This window comes from Lupinus angustifolius, chromosome LG16 (genome assembly GCF_001865875.1).
Source record: "Lupinus angustifolius cultivar Tanjil chromosome LG16, LupAngTanjil_v1.0, whole genome shotgun sequence".
NCBI lineage: Eukaryota > Viridiplantae > Streptophyta > Magnoliopsida > Fabales > Fabaceae > Lupinus > Lupinus angustifolius.
In genome coordinates this window covers 9,397,919-9,413,827 of record NC_032024.1, presented here as the reverse complement: position 1 = coordinate 9,413,827, position 15,909 = coordinate 9,397,919, and the positions used below count along the sequence as shown (strand labels likewise).

General features: G+C 32.6%; 2 protein-coding genes across 2 annotated transcripts; one reads left to right on the top strand and one right to left on the bottom strand.

The window, feature by feature from the left end:
- On the top strand, window positions 7,726–10,753 carry LOC109330138 (chlorophyll a-b binding protein CP29.3, chloroplastic-like). The gene is made up of 3 exons (XM_019564182.1): window positions 7,726–8,044; window positions 8,194–8,559; window positions 10,241–10,753. The coding sequence occupies exons 1-3, from the start codon at window positions 7,910–7,912 to the stop codon at window positions 10,559–10,561; spliced, it is 822 nt and encodes a 273-aa protein (XP_019419727.1). The 5' UTR covers window positions 7,726–7,909; the 3' UTR covers window positions 10,562–10,753.
- Window positions 14,226–15,098, bottom strand: LOC109329298. Its single transcript, XM_019562977.1, has one exon. It carries the CDS (start codon window positions 15,096–15,098, stop codon window positions 14,226–14,228), a length of 873 nt encoding a protein of 290 aa, XP_019418522.1.

Sequence of the window (15,909 nt, the reverse complement as noted above, 5' to 3'; positions counted from 1 at the left end):
TTAAGTTTGAATCTTGATAAATAACCTCGTGAAAGAAAAATCAAAAGAGATAGCTGACAACTCATTCACTCAGAAAAAGGTGGAAACAATTTCTGCTATAAGTAAAGTTTAAATTTATTAAAAAATACATTGGTAAATGTTATAGATTATTAAAAGTTAGAGTATTAATCTTACCCCTTGCTCAAAGATATAATTGGAAAATTATAAAATGGAACAAAAATATTTATAAAAATGCAATAAAACTAAATTCTTAGCACATCCACCTAAAAAAGTATGGATCATATAGAAAATAAATATTTTATATACACTAATTTGTAGCACCCCCTTATTCTTGAACAAATAGCTTGTGTTAAATTTCTTACTAAAATAAAAAAAAGAAGATCATGTTAAAGTGTCTCCTAAGAATGAAACCAATTCTCTACATCACACTAAGTGTTACCAATTAGAAATCCACAACTCAATTGAAATTGTCAGGTAATATTTAACTTCAGCTGACAATTGAGAATATTCTTATATTGAATTTATCACTTGTAATTTATCACAATAACCACAGGTCAAAGGTCAATTTTCGCATAGACATTTTCAGGTCAACGTGATTATCGGTCATGCAGGCACACAAAATCTAGTTTATATAATTGTTGATTATATCTGGCTGACGAAGATAAGAGAAATAAAGAAGGTAAAATAGCATAGTGAGTCTAAGGTAAAATAGGAGACATTACTTGAGTAGTAGACATATACACATTGTCCATTACGATAAAGATAATTCAAATTTATACCATTGTAAGTCTAACGTTGAAAGGACAATGTCATATTATCTGTAATGATGATGTATCCCCAAAAATGGAATGAACAAACACCCTACAATATAAATAGGTGAAGTCACCCATAAAAAAAATGTGAATGCATTATACCCAATCTCTTTAAACATACTCTAATAAATATCAACTTGAATATCAAAATTTCTTTTCATATACATATCCAAGATGGTCAAAGACCAACAACTCCCAATTTCTACCCAAATCTTGTATAGATTAAGTCTCATCAAGAAGATACCACCTTATCCTAGACTAGATAAAACCATATTTCATCTCCTACATTTAGCATACATCACATATATTCTAAGAGGACTCTTTTTCTTGTCAAATCACGAACTCCTTAAACACGCTTTCTTGATTAACACAAAAGTCTTATTCATTAGTACGCACACCATGTATTAGGAGGAATATGCTATATCAATCACAAAATTTTACTCATCCACCTTTTACATTCATTCATCTTCTTTTTTATTTAATTCCTTAGCATGTATGTTGTTCTTAGCATAGTGGATCATATATTTTGCTTCTTCTCCAACTACTTTTGATGAGCTAACATATTAGTTAAGCCCTTAACATACATTTTTAATATAATATTTAAGATGTTAAAATACTTTTACAAGCAGGTTCATATAGTTTTTTATCTTTAAAGCAATTGAATTTATATATGAAATTAAACTTGAAACCTTTAATGTAGTTAGATGAACTCCTATCAATTCATTTACGTGCTTCATGGTTGAAATGTTATAATATTGGAAGTTGACATTATTAACTAGCGGTTACAGTTCCACTAGTTATCTTGTTGTAAAGTGCCTACATTATGGGATATAGAAGCTACAATTTTATACGGAGTTCATAAAGAATTTTCAAGTGTCGGCATGCTCTTTTTTCTTTTCCTCCCAAAATTATCGGGTCATAGTATCCTAGAACGCTATTACTAGACTAAATTTGTAGATCTTATAATGTGGTATGACATTATCATGTGAATGAGAGAGAGTTTTATTGATTTATATATATATTTATTTATTTATTTTGTGGATGTGATTTTTGAAATTTCTTTAGCACCAACACCCTTTCTAGACCCCTATGTGTGCAAATTCTACAACTTGAATACACACAATTACACTCTTTTTTATTTGTTTTTTCTTATTCTTTTGTTCGTGCTTCCTAAAAATATTCTAAGTACATATAATTTTATTGAATAGAGACATAGAAATAAAGCTATTTTAAAACAGAGGATCCCTATTAAAGAGTTGTTTTTCCAATTTTTACTGACAAATATAAAATTTGTATAAATTATGGCACTACTTAAAACTTAAGTTAGAAGTTATAAGGTGATCTGATGGTAAAGAGAGCGATCGTAAGGAATGAAGTAAGGAGGTCGTGGGTTCGAGTCCCCACCATCAACAAAAAATTAAAACCTAAGATTAGTTATCTTAATATGTTAAACTTGTCATTCTTCAATATAAAACAGTTATTTTTGTTCTTAAATTAAACAATGTCCTAACATCTAACGACACTTGTTAGTATTTTCATTAATTATATTCAATTACTATAGCATTTGATATTAATTACTTCATTGTGAACTAAGCAACATATATGCAATGAATTCTTGACCCATCACACGTGCAAGTCTTGATGACAAAACCCCGACATGGCCAAGTGCTTAGAAAGATGAACACTAATGACGGAGAATTAGTAACAGTTGGAACTAACAATGGGAATGATTAATGTCGTGGACTATGGATTTGACACAAGATTAAATTATAAGTAAAATCATGATCAGGAGCACAAAAACATACTTGGAAAATGTGAATTGTGAATTGTAGGCATTGTGGGAGGTTTTTTCCTATTTACTTTTGCTTTTAGTTTGATGATAATGGCCCATTTTGTCCACTTGGGTATGGCCCCTTGCAACTTTGATGCCATCCACATTCTTGACTTTCCAATAATGACATACTCCCACATCAACACGTATTTATGATGGCTTTTCTCTCTCACTTGAACATCAAAAAATTAGAGAAAAAAAGTATAACTTACCTAAATTTTATATATTGTTACTGCATCATCCACTATTTATGTTTTAATATTATTGACATTTCAAAAAATTAATACAAATAAATAATATATGATATATTGGTTGTATATAAATTTTTATAATGACAATAGAGATATTACTTTTAAAAAAATTATGAGATACAATTTAAGGGCATCTTTTGTGTCACAAACCCAAACAATTCTAGTGGAAGATACATATCCAATTAAGGGTCGCCTATTTTTTCATTTAGGAGATCTTAACCCGAGATCTTTATAAAGAGAAATCAATTTTCTTATCACTTAGACCAAAGCAATTAAGGCATATTTCTTCCAACTTATCTTACACTATTTACAGCCTATTAGATGATATGCCATGTTAACAAGAGAATGCTATAATTGGTTTGCAAAGTTGCTAACATTTAATAATTAACTTAAGATCTATTTTAATTTTGGTAGCCCATGATCCACCCATGGTTTACAAATAAATATATTACTGAGCTATAACTATGCAGGGAACATGTTGTACTATCATTACTGCATGTGGTTGCGTGAGAAAAGGAATGGCTCATTGGCATCACAACTACACTTTCGTGTCTAAGGCTTTAAGCATGACCATTTCTATGGAATGAAATCATTGAAACTTTCAAATATTTATTCATACATTTTATTGATCAATCATATATTTTTTTACAAAATGAATAACTTCAAATGTAATTGGTTTATATAAAACATTAATAGATTATTTGAAGTGTCAATGATGTCAACATTTCTTTAGACATAGATGCTATCCATGGTAAAAATTTGTACTTGTCTAGATGGAGTGAAGTTTCTATTTGCCCTTTTTATGGTGGATAATTTGTACTTGTCTAGATGGAGTGAAGTTTCTATTTGCCCTTTTCATGGTGGATGTTGTTTATGGAGATAATAATGGTGATGCTTATGGGTTGAGTCAGAGGTTAGACCACTTTGAGACTTTTGTGACACTATCCTAAATTGTGCAAGTGGTTCTTACTGATCATGTCGTCCTCGAGATAAAAAGTTCAATTCTCTTTCTTATACGATATTTCATTGCATGATGAAAATTGCTTAAACTACACTCTCTTTAATGTTATTGTTATGTGCAATGTTCTGTTTCATGAAATAATATCAATCCCCTTACTTTCTTTGACTCTTATAAGCCCTAATTACCACCCACAACAAATAGGCATTACGCTAGAGTTGCAGATCAACATCGTGTATTTTAGATGTATAACAGTGTTTTTATGCACTTTTTGTTTGACCGCAGTTGTATATTGTTATGATTAATAACATTTCTTTTACGCTATTGTATTGAATATATACAACAACGCATCACACAAAAAGTGTTGTCATATATTTCATACATACAACATCATTGTCATAGATTTCATACATAAGCATCGCATAATATAACAGACATTATCAAACACATAACAAGCATATCCAATTTCACCACATTTACCATAGATTACACAATATAAACATCATTCTGAAAACTCAATTCATAAACTATTGTATGAACTGTTCTCCTTTATTTCAAATCTATTAACTCAGAAGATTATATGCAGTAATGAAAAGAGCGAAGGTGATGAAGATGTAAAGAACAAATGTATGAATTTTTTCTTCATTTACTGAAGAAATAAGAAGACAAAAATACATAGTTTAGATTCAACATAATAAAAATCAAATTAAAATTTACATAAAAAATATGGATGAAAAATAATAGCCAAATTCAAGAAATACATACAGATTTGATTGCAAGTTTGGTAAATCACCAACAGACTTAGCTTCAACCTTGACATTTCCTATAATATAAAATAAGCAGTTAACGTAGATGTAAATGCAAGCAACAAGAGTGAATCAAATAAAAATAAATAAGGTAAAATAAGATAATGATTCACCTTGTAGTTGAAAATAGAAACCAAAAACTAATAACTTGCTTGAATAGAGAAACTAAGAGGAGAAAAAGAGTAGATAAATAGAATACTAAATAATAAGTATATTACTTTGTATGAGATTTGGTTTTTAAATCAGCAAAGATTCACGCCCACTAGCTAAAACAAGCGTTTTTTGAATATATGACTTTTAACCGTGCTTATTGTAAAAAGCGTTGTTGATGTCACTTTAACAACACTTATTTAAGGAAGCGCTGTTAAATAGATTCATATCAACAATGCTTGCTTAAAAAGTACTGTTAAATAAAAAAAATTAAAATTATTTAGTTGTCATATTATATTCAACTTTTGATAATGGAATGACAAATAACGTAATTTACTTACCAAATATGAGTTTTTATTGTGTCAAATTACATACATTAATATTCTATTTTAATAATATTGATTGGTGATTTAGAATATTTTTTGAAGTAATAAACAATTGCATTTTTCGTATATGTATGACCAAGTTGTGTTATATATGAAAAACTAGTATATGAGTTTCTGTTAAAAATTTGGATTATTTTCATGTAATATTTACTCGAGTTATATCTTTCAAAATAAAATTAAATAATTTCATAAATATATATTAAGGAATAACTAAAACAATGGTTTTTTGAACATGACTTTTGATAGCGCTTATTGTAAAAAGCGTTGTTGATATGTCACATTTAACAACTCTTATTTAAAAAAGCATAATTAAATATATCCAAATCAACAGTAGTGCTTGCTTAAAAAAGTGCCGTTAAATATCTTAGGGAAACATATAATATCACTTCTTGAAGAATGTGTTGTTAAAACTATATTTACCTATCAAAATTAATAGCACTTGGTTAAAAAAGTGTTATTAATTATCATTTATATTATATTTAACATTGTTGTACTAGAAAGCGTTGTTAAAAAACTGTTGTTAAATGTGAATTCTGACGTAGTGAGACAACATCAATCATCACAAAAGATGGAATCGATTGGAGACAAACTTGAAAATATAGGAAGAGAATCATGGAAGTTATTACAGTGTAGTTTAAATTTTGCATTAAAATTGTTAGCATTAAAGTCCATTGCTCTATATAGTTGCATCAAATGACTGCATTCTGCATCCAATTGTGTCCATAGAGTTATCTACCCCTTGCGACACACCCTAAATTCCATGTTTCCTTCTTATAAACACACCTAAAGAGTGAGTCTTACTCAAATATGGACTTAAGCCTTTCAAAAGGTTTTCAACAATTCAAGCCTTTTGTTCTAATATTATAATACACAAGAAAGATTCTACTTCATGGGCCTGGTTTATCAAAGAATTTCTTTTCTGGCAGTTGGGTTACATGGACCCATTTTTAATGTAGAGAATCTTATCATTGGAATGTCCACATTGTTGCACAACACTGATCAAATGTCTAGTAAAAACATCACTTGAAAACTTTTAATGATTTTGGTATTGGGCAAATTTAGTATTATTAATATTTACTGTGAGTGAGATTCGAACTCTCAACTTCCTTCATTACAACCTTTTATCTTAATCATCATATCACCTTATAACTTTTTTTCTTTAATTTCTCACTTCATTCCTTAAACTCGTCACCTAACTATACACCGATTTTGGTATCCATTCATAGACATGCTTTCCTATTGTGTTACACCAACATGGGAGGCAAAAGTGAAAATAAAAAGGAACTGCATAGGTAACAGCCAATCTGGGAATGCGTATGTACAAGAGTAATATTATCTACATCCCTTACTCAAATCCCTAATGTTTGCACAGTTTTCAGTGTCTGATTATTATTTGGGCTAATGTTATTACTAATCCAAATTGCCACTCACAATCACTATTAACTGATCATTGTTAAAGCCTCAAATTTCCAAAGTCAATAGCTACATAATAAATGTTACGTTTGTGCATCAAAGAGTGTCAATTAGCATTTTCCTAGGTAAAAATAACTTCGAGGGAAGATATATATTTAATACAAGTATAAAACAGCATCAAGATTTGAATATTTATTGTATTAACACAAGGGCGGTTAGCCACTTTATGTACTCTGTCAACATTATTCTAAACCTGTAATACACATGATATCAAAAGTTAAATTGGAGCAGACTCAATTTACCCAGCTTAAACTTTTGGAACAGCCCAAGTTATATATTTTGGAACAAGCTCAAATAACCAAAAGCTATTATCAATAGCAATGTTTTAATTAGGATTTAAGTCTAAATCAACATCAAATAACAAGTTCTATCATAACTTCATAAGCATGTTAGGAGTGAGACTCGTCTCTATAGCAAAGGAAAAGTAACATATATTAATCATTTTTATTTAAGGTGAGATTATATTTTTACTATTAAAATTGAAAGGAAAAAATCACTATACTCCCCATTTAGTGGGGAGTTTTAAATAACCTTCCCAATCTTATTTCAGTCACATTATGTGATTATCTTAATTTTATAAATCACCCTCTTCTCCCTTTTTTATGTCATAAATGACTTCTTGTTGGCAAAGGTAAGAAATAGAGGATTGAAAATGGATTTGACTTCCCTTGTGTTGGATTGTAAAATTGAAAATTGAGGGAACAAAAGTTGTTCTTTCACAATTGCAACGCTATTTCACATACCACAATAACTTACGCACACAAGAGGAGGTAACTAAAGATGCTATTTTCTTTTTTACTCTATGGATATTCTCAATTTCTCATTACTAACAACCACTAATCATAACCAATGTCTACTGTTCATTCTGGATTTGGGTCATATAATTGGAGTAGTGGCACTGAAGCAAGTTAAGCAACTATGTTGAAATGAAACCTCACGAGTCACAAATACCTTACCACACTGTTTATTTTGGAAATGCATAAACAACCAAGCAAAACCAATAAAAATGTAAAAAATAAATTATTTTTCTATCAGATTCACAGAATAAACGTGAAGCAAGTATCACCAACCATCCAAGTACATCCATGCAGATAAGGCAGAAAGATAAGCCCCAGCTAATAATATTCACACACACTCACTTCACAATCCATCACAAAAACACAAACTCTCCACACCAAAACACATATAAATAAATATAAATAAACAGATTCTTTTTTCACTCTGTCTCGACCAAACTCAGCCATGGCCACCGCCGCTGCCACGTCATACTTCTTCGGCACCCGTCTCAATAATCCAGCCTCACATTCCGGAAAGTTCCACGCCTTCTTCAACCTTCGTATAAAAAAGTCACCACCTGCACCCAAGAAAAAGGAGAAGGTAATGACTAATAAGAAAAACATACGTAAAGACGTTTCTAACAAGATGTTAAGATTTTATTGGTTGTCAGCTTACTCTGTCTCATGACTTTACACTTATATGTTATGACTTCTTCATTGTATCATTCTCACACTTCGAATTCCCAACAGGTCAAACCGAGTTCCGATGGACTAGTGTGGTTCCCTGGTGCTCAATCACCGGAGTGGCTTGATGGATCATTGGTCGGTGATCGCGGTTTCGACCCATTGGGGTTCGCGAAACCTGCAGAGTATTTGCAGTTTGATCTTGACTCTTTGGACCAGAACCTCGCGAAAAACCTCGCTGGTGATATCATCGGAACCAGGTCGGAGACAACGGAGGTGAAACCGACGCCATTTCAGCCTTACACGGAGGTTTTTGGGTTGCAGAGGTTCCGTGAGTGTGAGCTCATTCATGGAAGGTGGGCCATGCTTGGTGCTCTTGGTGCTCTTGCTGTTGAAGCCTTCACTGGTGTTGCATGGCAAGACGCTGGAAAGGTAACGTTTTGATCATGAATTTCGATACCTTTTTAGATCTTTCTTTTGTTTTGAGCCATTTTGTAAGAAATTGAGCTCTCTCATCTTAACTCCTCTTAACTAGTATCACCTGTAGTCATTCCATGTTCCAGCTAATTAAAGTATTATTTTTTATTTGTAGAATTTTTCTTTTATTCTTATGTTAAAATGTGATACACTGGAGATAAGAAGATGACACAGTTAGAGACAGAAAATCATTTTTGCTCCTGGTACCTGAAAGTCAAGAAAAGTACATAGTACTGAATTCTTCTCCAGTACTGGGAATGTGAGAGGATGATTTTTTTAAATTATTTAATTTAAAAATAAACTAAAATCTGAACCATTAAAAATTTATTTTTGCCACTTGTCATAATCTAAAGTATGTATTTGTCTCTCGTGTAATGGAGAGGAGAGGAGCCCGACTCTAAATTCAGATACTTGAATATTTGCATCTTACTTTTTCTTGTCTATTTTATAGAGTGATTAGGGTTGTTTTATACTTATATATAGTTGTATAATTGTAAAATTTGCATTTGTATGTATGTGGGAATAAGCATTTGTATCTATTGAAAAATTTGGCAGGTAATTAAAAAATTAAACTTTTATTATTATTTTTGTTTTATTATCATTGAGGTTAGAAATTTATATTTTAAGAGAGGAGATCCACTTACTTCAAGAGTAAGTTTTTTAAATTTACTTTTTATTCTAGACATCAATTTTAAGGAAATTTAATGGTTTGAATTAATAAATATATATAAAGATTTGATTAAATGTATCCCACTTTATTAATAAATAGCATGGTGGTTCTAATCATAAGTGTCTCTTTGTGGAAACTAGAGTGCTATAAAATTATGACAATATGATATATTTCTTTTGTACAACATGAGAATAGGAAATTAGGAATTGCATTGAGATGTTGATTTATTTTATTTTGTTTGTAGAGTGACGGGGTTGTTGTATACTTGTATATTAATATTGTATTTAATTTGGTTTGTATTTGCTACGGACAAAGGTAACATTATCCACCATCGCATGTTATGTGACGGTAATATACATTGGACGTGTCTTATTGTTGTTCTCTAGAATATAGTGTGATTTTATGGTGCTAAAGATGATGATAACGACTTATGTGGCCAACAACAATGAAGACAGTTTTGCTTTATTATTTGATTTGTAGCCTATGATGTCTTCTTTTGTTTCGTCCTTAAATTTTGGCCTATATAATCAAGTTTTAGTATGAAACTATTTGTTAATACACATGCTTTTGATATCTTGTATAGTCATATAGATTAACCAGACTCTAACTAAGTATTGAAATATATCCGGAGTAAATATAGTATGCAAATATGAGATAGGAATAAACTAATTGATAAATCTAGTTATACCAATAATAAGGTTGAGTAACAAAATATTTTACCAGTTTAGCTCAACTTCTTGTTACTAAATTCAATTACTTCAAAGAACCTTAGGGAAAATGGGTTTTGACTTTATTAGATCCCAGAAAGACTAAAAAGTCAAAAGTTTGATCCTAGGGAGTAACACTTGTTGAGAGTAGTACAGACGTGTATTAGTTCCTTACTTATAAGGTAAAGAATACTCATTGATAGTACCAAAAAACTCATTTCGAATCGTTTTTGTTTTGTTTTTGGACTATAATTTTCAGGTAGAGCTGGTGGAAGGGTCATCCTACTTTGGACTTCCTCTTCCATTCTCAATTACATCATTGATCTGGATTGAGGTATTAGTGATAGGATATATTGAATTCCAAAGAAATGCAGAGCTTGACCCAGAGAAAAGGTTATACCCTGGTGGCAAGTTCTTTGATCCATTGGGATTGGCCAAGGACCCTGAAGAAAAAGAAAGACTTCAACTTGCAGAGATCAAACATTCACGCTTAGCTATGGTGGTCTTTCTCACCTTTGCAATTCAAGCAGCTATAACTGGAAAAGGCCCTATCAGTTTTATTGCTACCTTCAACAAGTGACACAACTTGCAAATGAAACTTCTTTAGTTCATTTCTATCAACTTTCTCAACTTGTTCTCCAATTTTATTTCATTTTTGTTCTTCTTGAAATCACTATGTATAACATATGTATCTATGTACCTTGTTGCATGGTTTTTTATAATATCTATTGCATCTTTGGCAATTGTGCAACCTACCATCATTTTGAATCAAGATTCTTATCCTAGCCAGAAATATAAATTCAAAACATATCAAACAATCGTGCTTTTAAATGAATTTTGAGACCTAATGAGTTTTGCGGAAGTTAAAATTGATATATGAGTCCATTAAATGTATTAAATTAATTCATAATAACAAATGTTAGTTTTTATATAATAGGCTGAATCCCCTTTTCTTTTAATAAAATATTTGGGTTCTCTTGTTTCTCTATGTAAAAGGGAAATTAGAAGTTGGGTTAATTTATATCTTATTTTCAGAGCTCAATCCGTACCCCTAGCCACCCATAATAAACATATTTATTTTTTATTCTTGAATTTCCTGAATTATCAATCCTACCAAATATATAATTACCTCATAAAATAATTGAACTAAACTATTCTTGGTCCTATTTGTTGAATCCTTAAGCATGAACTTGCTATTTATCCAAGTAATGAAGAATTAGAGTAGAAGAAGATAGGTTGTGTTGTTTGCAGAGAGAAGATAGAGTAAGAAGAAGAAGATTAGAAGAAGAAAACCAAATAAAGTGATTGCAATGTATATTCATTCATTGTGTAATCAAGGAAATTACATATGCTCTTTATAGTAACATTACAACAACTACCAACTAACTGAACTTACTATAAGAAGAAATTCCTAACTAAAAACACAAACTAACACTTAAGAAGCAAAATTAATTCTAACACTATCCCTTAATTTAATTCTTGTTCTTTTCATATAGGCATACAACTCCTAGTTTGTGTCTAAGCTCTTCAAATCTTCCTTTCTTCAACGGTTTGGTGAAAATATCAGCAATCTGATTTTTCAAAGTTGTAGAATTTTAGCTTGAGTCTCTCTTTATTTACTTGATCTCTTAGGTAGTGGAAATGTGTCTCAATGTGCTTGCTCCTACCGCGTGCAACCAGATTCTTTGCTAGATTTATGGTTGTCTTATTGTCAACCATTAACAACATGCTTTCTCCTTCCTTCCTTAGCTTTAGTTCTTTGAGTAGAGTTTCCAACCAAACTGATTGGCAGGTAGCCATACACGTAGAGATGTATTCTGCTTCACATGAGGATAGAGCTACCACAGTTTGCTTCTTGGAACACCATAATATTGGAGCATCACCAAACATGAACACATAGTCTGCATCACTATACCCAATCATGTTGTGTGTGATTGTTTTGCTGCAAGTTTTATTGGGAAGCAATAAGTCATACCCAATTGATCCTTTTATGTATCTGAGGAGTCGTTTTGCAGCAAGAAGATGAGATTTCTTTGGTGTTTGCATAAACCTGCTCACTACTCCAACACCATAAGCAATGTCTGGCCTTATATTGCATACATATCTCAAACCCTATCATTTGTCTAAAGAGGGTATTATCCACTGCTTGATCTTCATCAGTTGAGTTACTAGAGTTTCCAGTTTCAACTGGTGTAGAGGCTGAGTTGCAATTATGCATCTGAAATCTTTCCAACACATCAAGAGCATATTTGCTTTGGTGCATAAAGAAGCCATTTTCTGTTTATGTGAATTGCAGGCCAAGAAAGTATGATAGGTTGCCCAAATCACTCATGCCAAATTCAGCTTTCATATCATCTTTGAATGCATGAATTTCTTTGATCTCTTTGCTTGTTACCAACAAGTCATCTACATACAAGCAAACTATCAACAAGTTATCTAAGTTTGAACTTCTTACATAAATTCCATATTCAGCAATGCACTTGAGAAAACCAAGTTGTGCAAGGAACCCATTGATTCTCTTATTCCAGGCCCTTGGTGCATGTTTCAAACCATGGAGAGCCTTATGTAATTTGTAGACTTGATCATCCTTTCCTGCCACTATGAAGCCTGGTGGTTGAGTGATATAAACCTCTTCTACTAAGGGTCCATTTAGAAAAGCAGATTTAACATCTATTTGATGAATTGACCAGTTGTGATAGCTTGCCAATGACACAACTAGTCTTATGGTTTCTATCCTTACCACAAGAGCAAATACTTCCTCATAATCCAGTCCTTGTTTCTGCAGGAACCCTTTTGCCACCAATCTAGCTTTGTGTTTAGTCACCTCACCTTTTGGATTTACTTTTACTTTGTAGACCCACTTAACAGATATTGTTCTCTTGTTTGATGATAGCTTAGTGAGTTCCCAAGTCTGATTTCTTTCAATTGACTTGAGTTCCTCTTTCATGGCTTCATTCTAGTGAGGTTCTTTTACTGCCTCATCAAAACTTATTGGTTCCATTTTTGCTAGCATGGCTATATGTACTAGATCTCCCTCTGTAGTAATGCTTGAATCTGGGAAGACTTCATAGTCACTCAATCTCTATGGAGCTTGTCTTGTTCTAGAAGGTCTTCTTGAACTGGTTCTTCTATCAATATATTGTTCTGTGATTTGTTGTTCCACACAGGGTAGCTGCTCTGGTGAATTGTCTTCCTCAAGATGTAGTAGTGTTTGCCTTTCTGTTTCAAAGTTTTGATTCCAATCCTATGCTTGTGACTCATCAAACCTTACATCTCTACTAAGCATTATCTTTTGTGTAGAGGGATCATAGACCTTATATGCCCCTGTTGAGTGAAAGCCAAGTAGGATCATCTTTACACTTCTGTCATCAAGTTTCTTCCTTAGTTGATCAGGAACATGTTTGTAGCAAATTGAGCCAAAGATCCTTAGGTGACTTACATTTGGCTTTAAACATGACCAAGCTTCTCCAGGTGTGATTTCCTTCAGCCTTTTAGTAGGAGATCTGTTTAGTATGTAGGTTGCAGTTGAGATAGCCTCACCGTTTCTTAGGTAGATTCTTTGTTTTGATCATGCTTATTGCCATGTTGAGGAGTGTCCTATTTAATCTCTCTTCAGTGCCATTATGTTGTGGAGTGTATGGAGCTATCACTTCATGAATCATTCCTTCTTTGATGCATAATTTTGTCCATTCTGTTGAGTTGTATTCCCCACCCCATCAGTTCTTAGAGTCTGTAGTTTCTGTCCACTCTGCCTTTCAGCCTGAGTTTTGAAGTTGGTGAAGGTGGTGAACACATCATTCTTCCTCTTAATAAGATACACCCATACTTTTCTTGTGAAATCATCAATGAAGCTCACAAAAAATATGTTGTCTCCCATGAGTTTTCTTCAAATGGACCACAAACATCTGAGTAGACCAATTCAAGTGTTCTTTTGGTCTTAGATGGAATGTGAGTAGTGAAGGATGTTCCGGTTTGTTTGCTTGCTAAGCATTCTTTACACAACCCACCAGGGATACTAATTGTTAGTAAGCCATTCACAATCTCAGCTCTGCTCAATGATTCAAGGCTCTTAAAATTCAGGTGTGCATACCTCTTGTGCCATATCCAATTGTATTGTGATATTTTAGACATAAAACAACTACGATTTCCCACTTGAATCCCAATTTTGGAAGTCCTATTGCTTGATAGAGGGACATTTAGGATTAAGTTCTTTTCAGCATCAAAGACCTTAAGAGTTTTGTTTATCATTGACATATTGTATCCTCTTTCAAGCAGTTGCCCATGCTCAAGAGATTACTCTTCATCTTAGGCACATAGAGCACATTATGAATGCTTGAGTATCTTCCATCCTTTCTTTGAATTGAAATGTCTCCAATTCTTTCAGATTCAATAAAGCTATGATCTGCAAACTTGACTCTGCTCTTAGCTGATTCATCATGATTTGTAAACCATTCTCTTTGGCCTGTCATATGATTTGAGCAGCCTGTATCTAAGTACCAACAATCACCATTGACTTGATCCTTTTCAGTTGTGACCATGAGGATAACTTGTTCTTCATTTGACTCATCTTCATGAGCCAATCTTGCTTCTTCTATCCCAACATTCTCATGCTTGAATATGCACTCAAACACAAAGTGTTCAAGATTCTTGCAGTTGTAGCATTGGATCTTGCTTTTATCAAACTTCTTCTTATGCTTTCTGTTTGCTTGATATTTAGAGAAGTTGGAACTTAAATTATGTCCTGATTTATCATTGCTCCTTCCTTTATCAGTTTTCATTCTACCCTTGCCTTTCTTGCTGAAATTTCCTTGGCTTGAGTGTCCTTTGTAGGAGTATGCTTGTGGAGCTTGAGGTTGTTGTTCACCTCTATCTTGACTCCTCTCCTTGATTCTCTGCTCATGTGCTTCCAAGGAGCTATGCAATTCATCAATCTTGAATTGCTCAAGATCTTTTGACTCTTCTATAGCCACAACCACATGATCAAACTTGGGTACCAATGGTCTTAAAACCTTATCCACTACTAGTTGTTCTCTCATCTCCTCACCACAGCTTTTCATTTGGTTTGTAAGAGATCTGATTTTTGTGAAATAATCTAAGACTGTTTCACAATCTTTCATCTATAGCAACTCATAGTCCTTTCTTAGAGTTTGCAGTTTAACCTTCTTCACCTTTTCTGCCCCTACATAACACTTTTCCAGGTTTTCCCAAGCTTCTTTGGCTATTCTTGCACTTGAGATTTTCTCAAAGTTTGATTCATCTACACATTGATGAATCACGAAGAGTGCCTTGCAATCTTTCCTCTTACTTTCTCTGGATGTCGATTGCTGAATCTCTAGTGCATCATCTTCAACTATTTGAACACCATTTTGCACTACTTCAAGTACTTCTTGATAGCCAAAGAGCACCTTCATCTGTACCTGCCATCTATCATAAATCTTCCTAACCAGAACTGGTAATGACATAGTGAAGCCATTGTTTGTTGCCATTGTTCTTGTCTCACCAAGTCTTCCTTCCACAGACTTCAGTCTCGAACATAAGGCTCTTGATACCACTGTTGAATCCTTAAGCATGAACTTGCTATTTATCCAAGTAATGAAGAATTAGAGTAGAAGAAGATAGGTTGTGTTGTTTGCAGAGAGAAGACAGGGCAAGAAGAAGAAGAAGATTAGAAGAAGAAAACCAAATGAAGTGATTGCAATGTATATTCATTCATTGTGTAATCAAGGAAATTACATATGCTCTTTATAGTAACATTACAACAACTACCAACTAACTGAACTTACTATAAGAAGAAGTTCCTAACTAAAAACACAAACTAACACTTAAGAAGCAAAATTAATTCTAACATTATTAGTTTCGTGATTCAAACCGAAAACGCTTATACCCCTAATAAGAATATTTTAATTATAAAATGTTAGTTTTTCATTA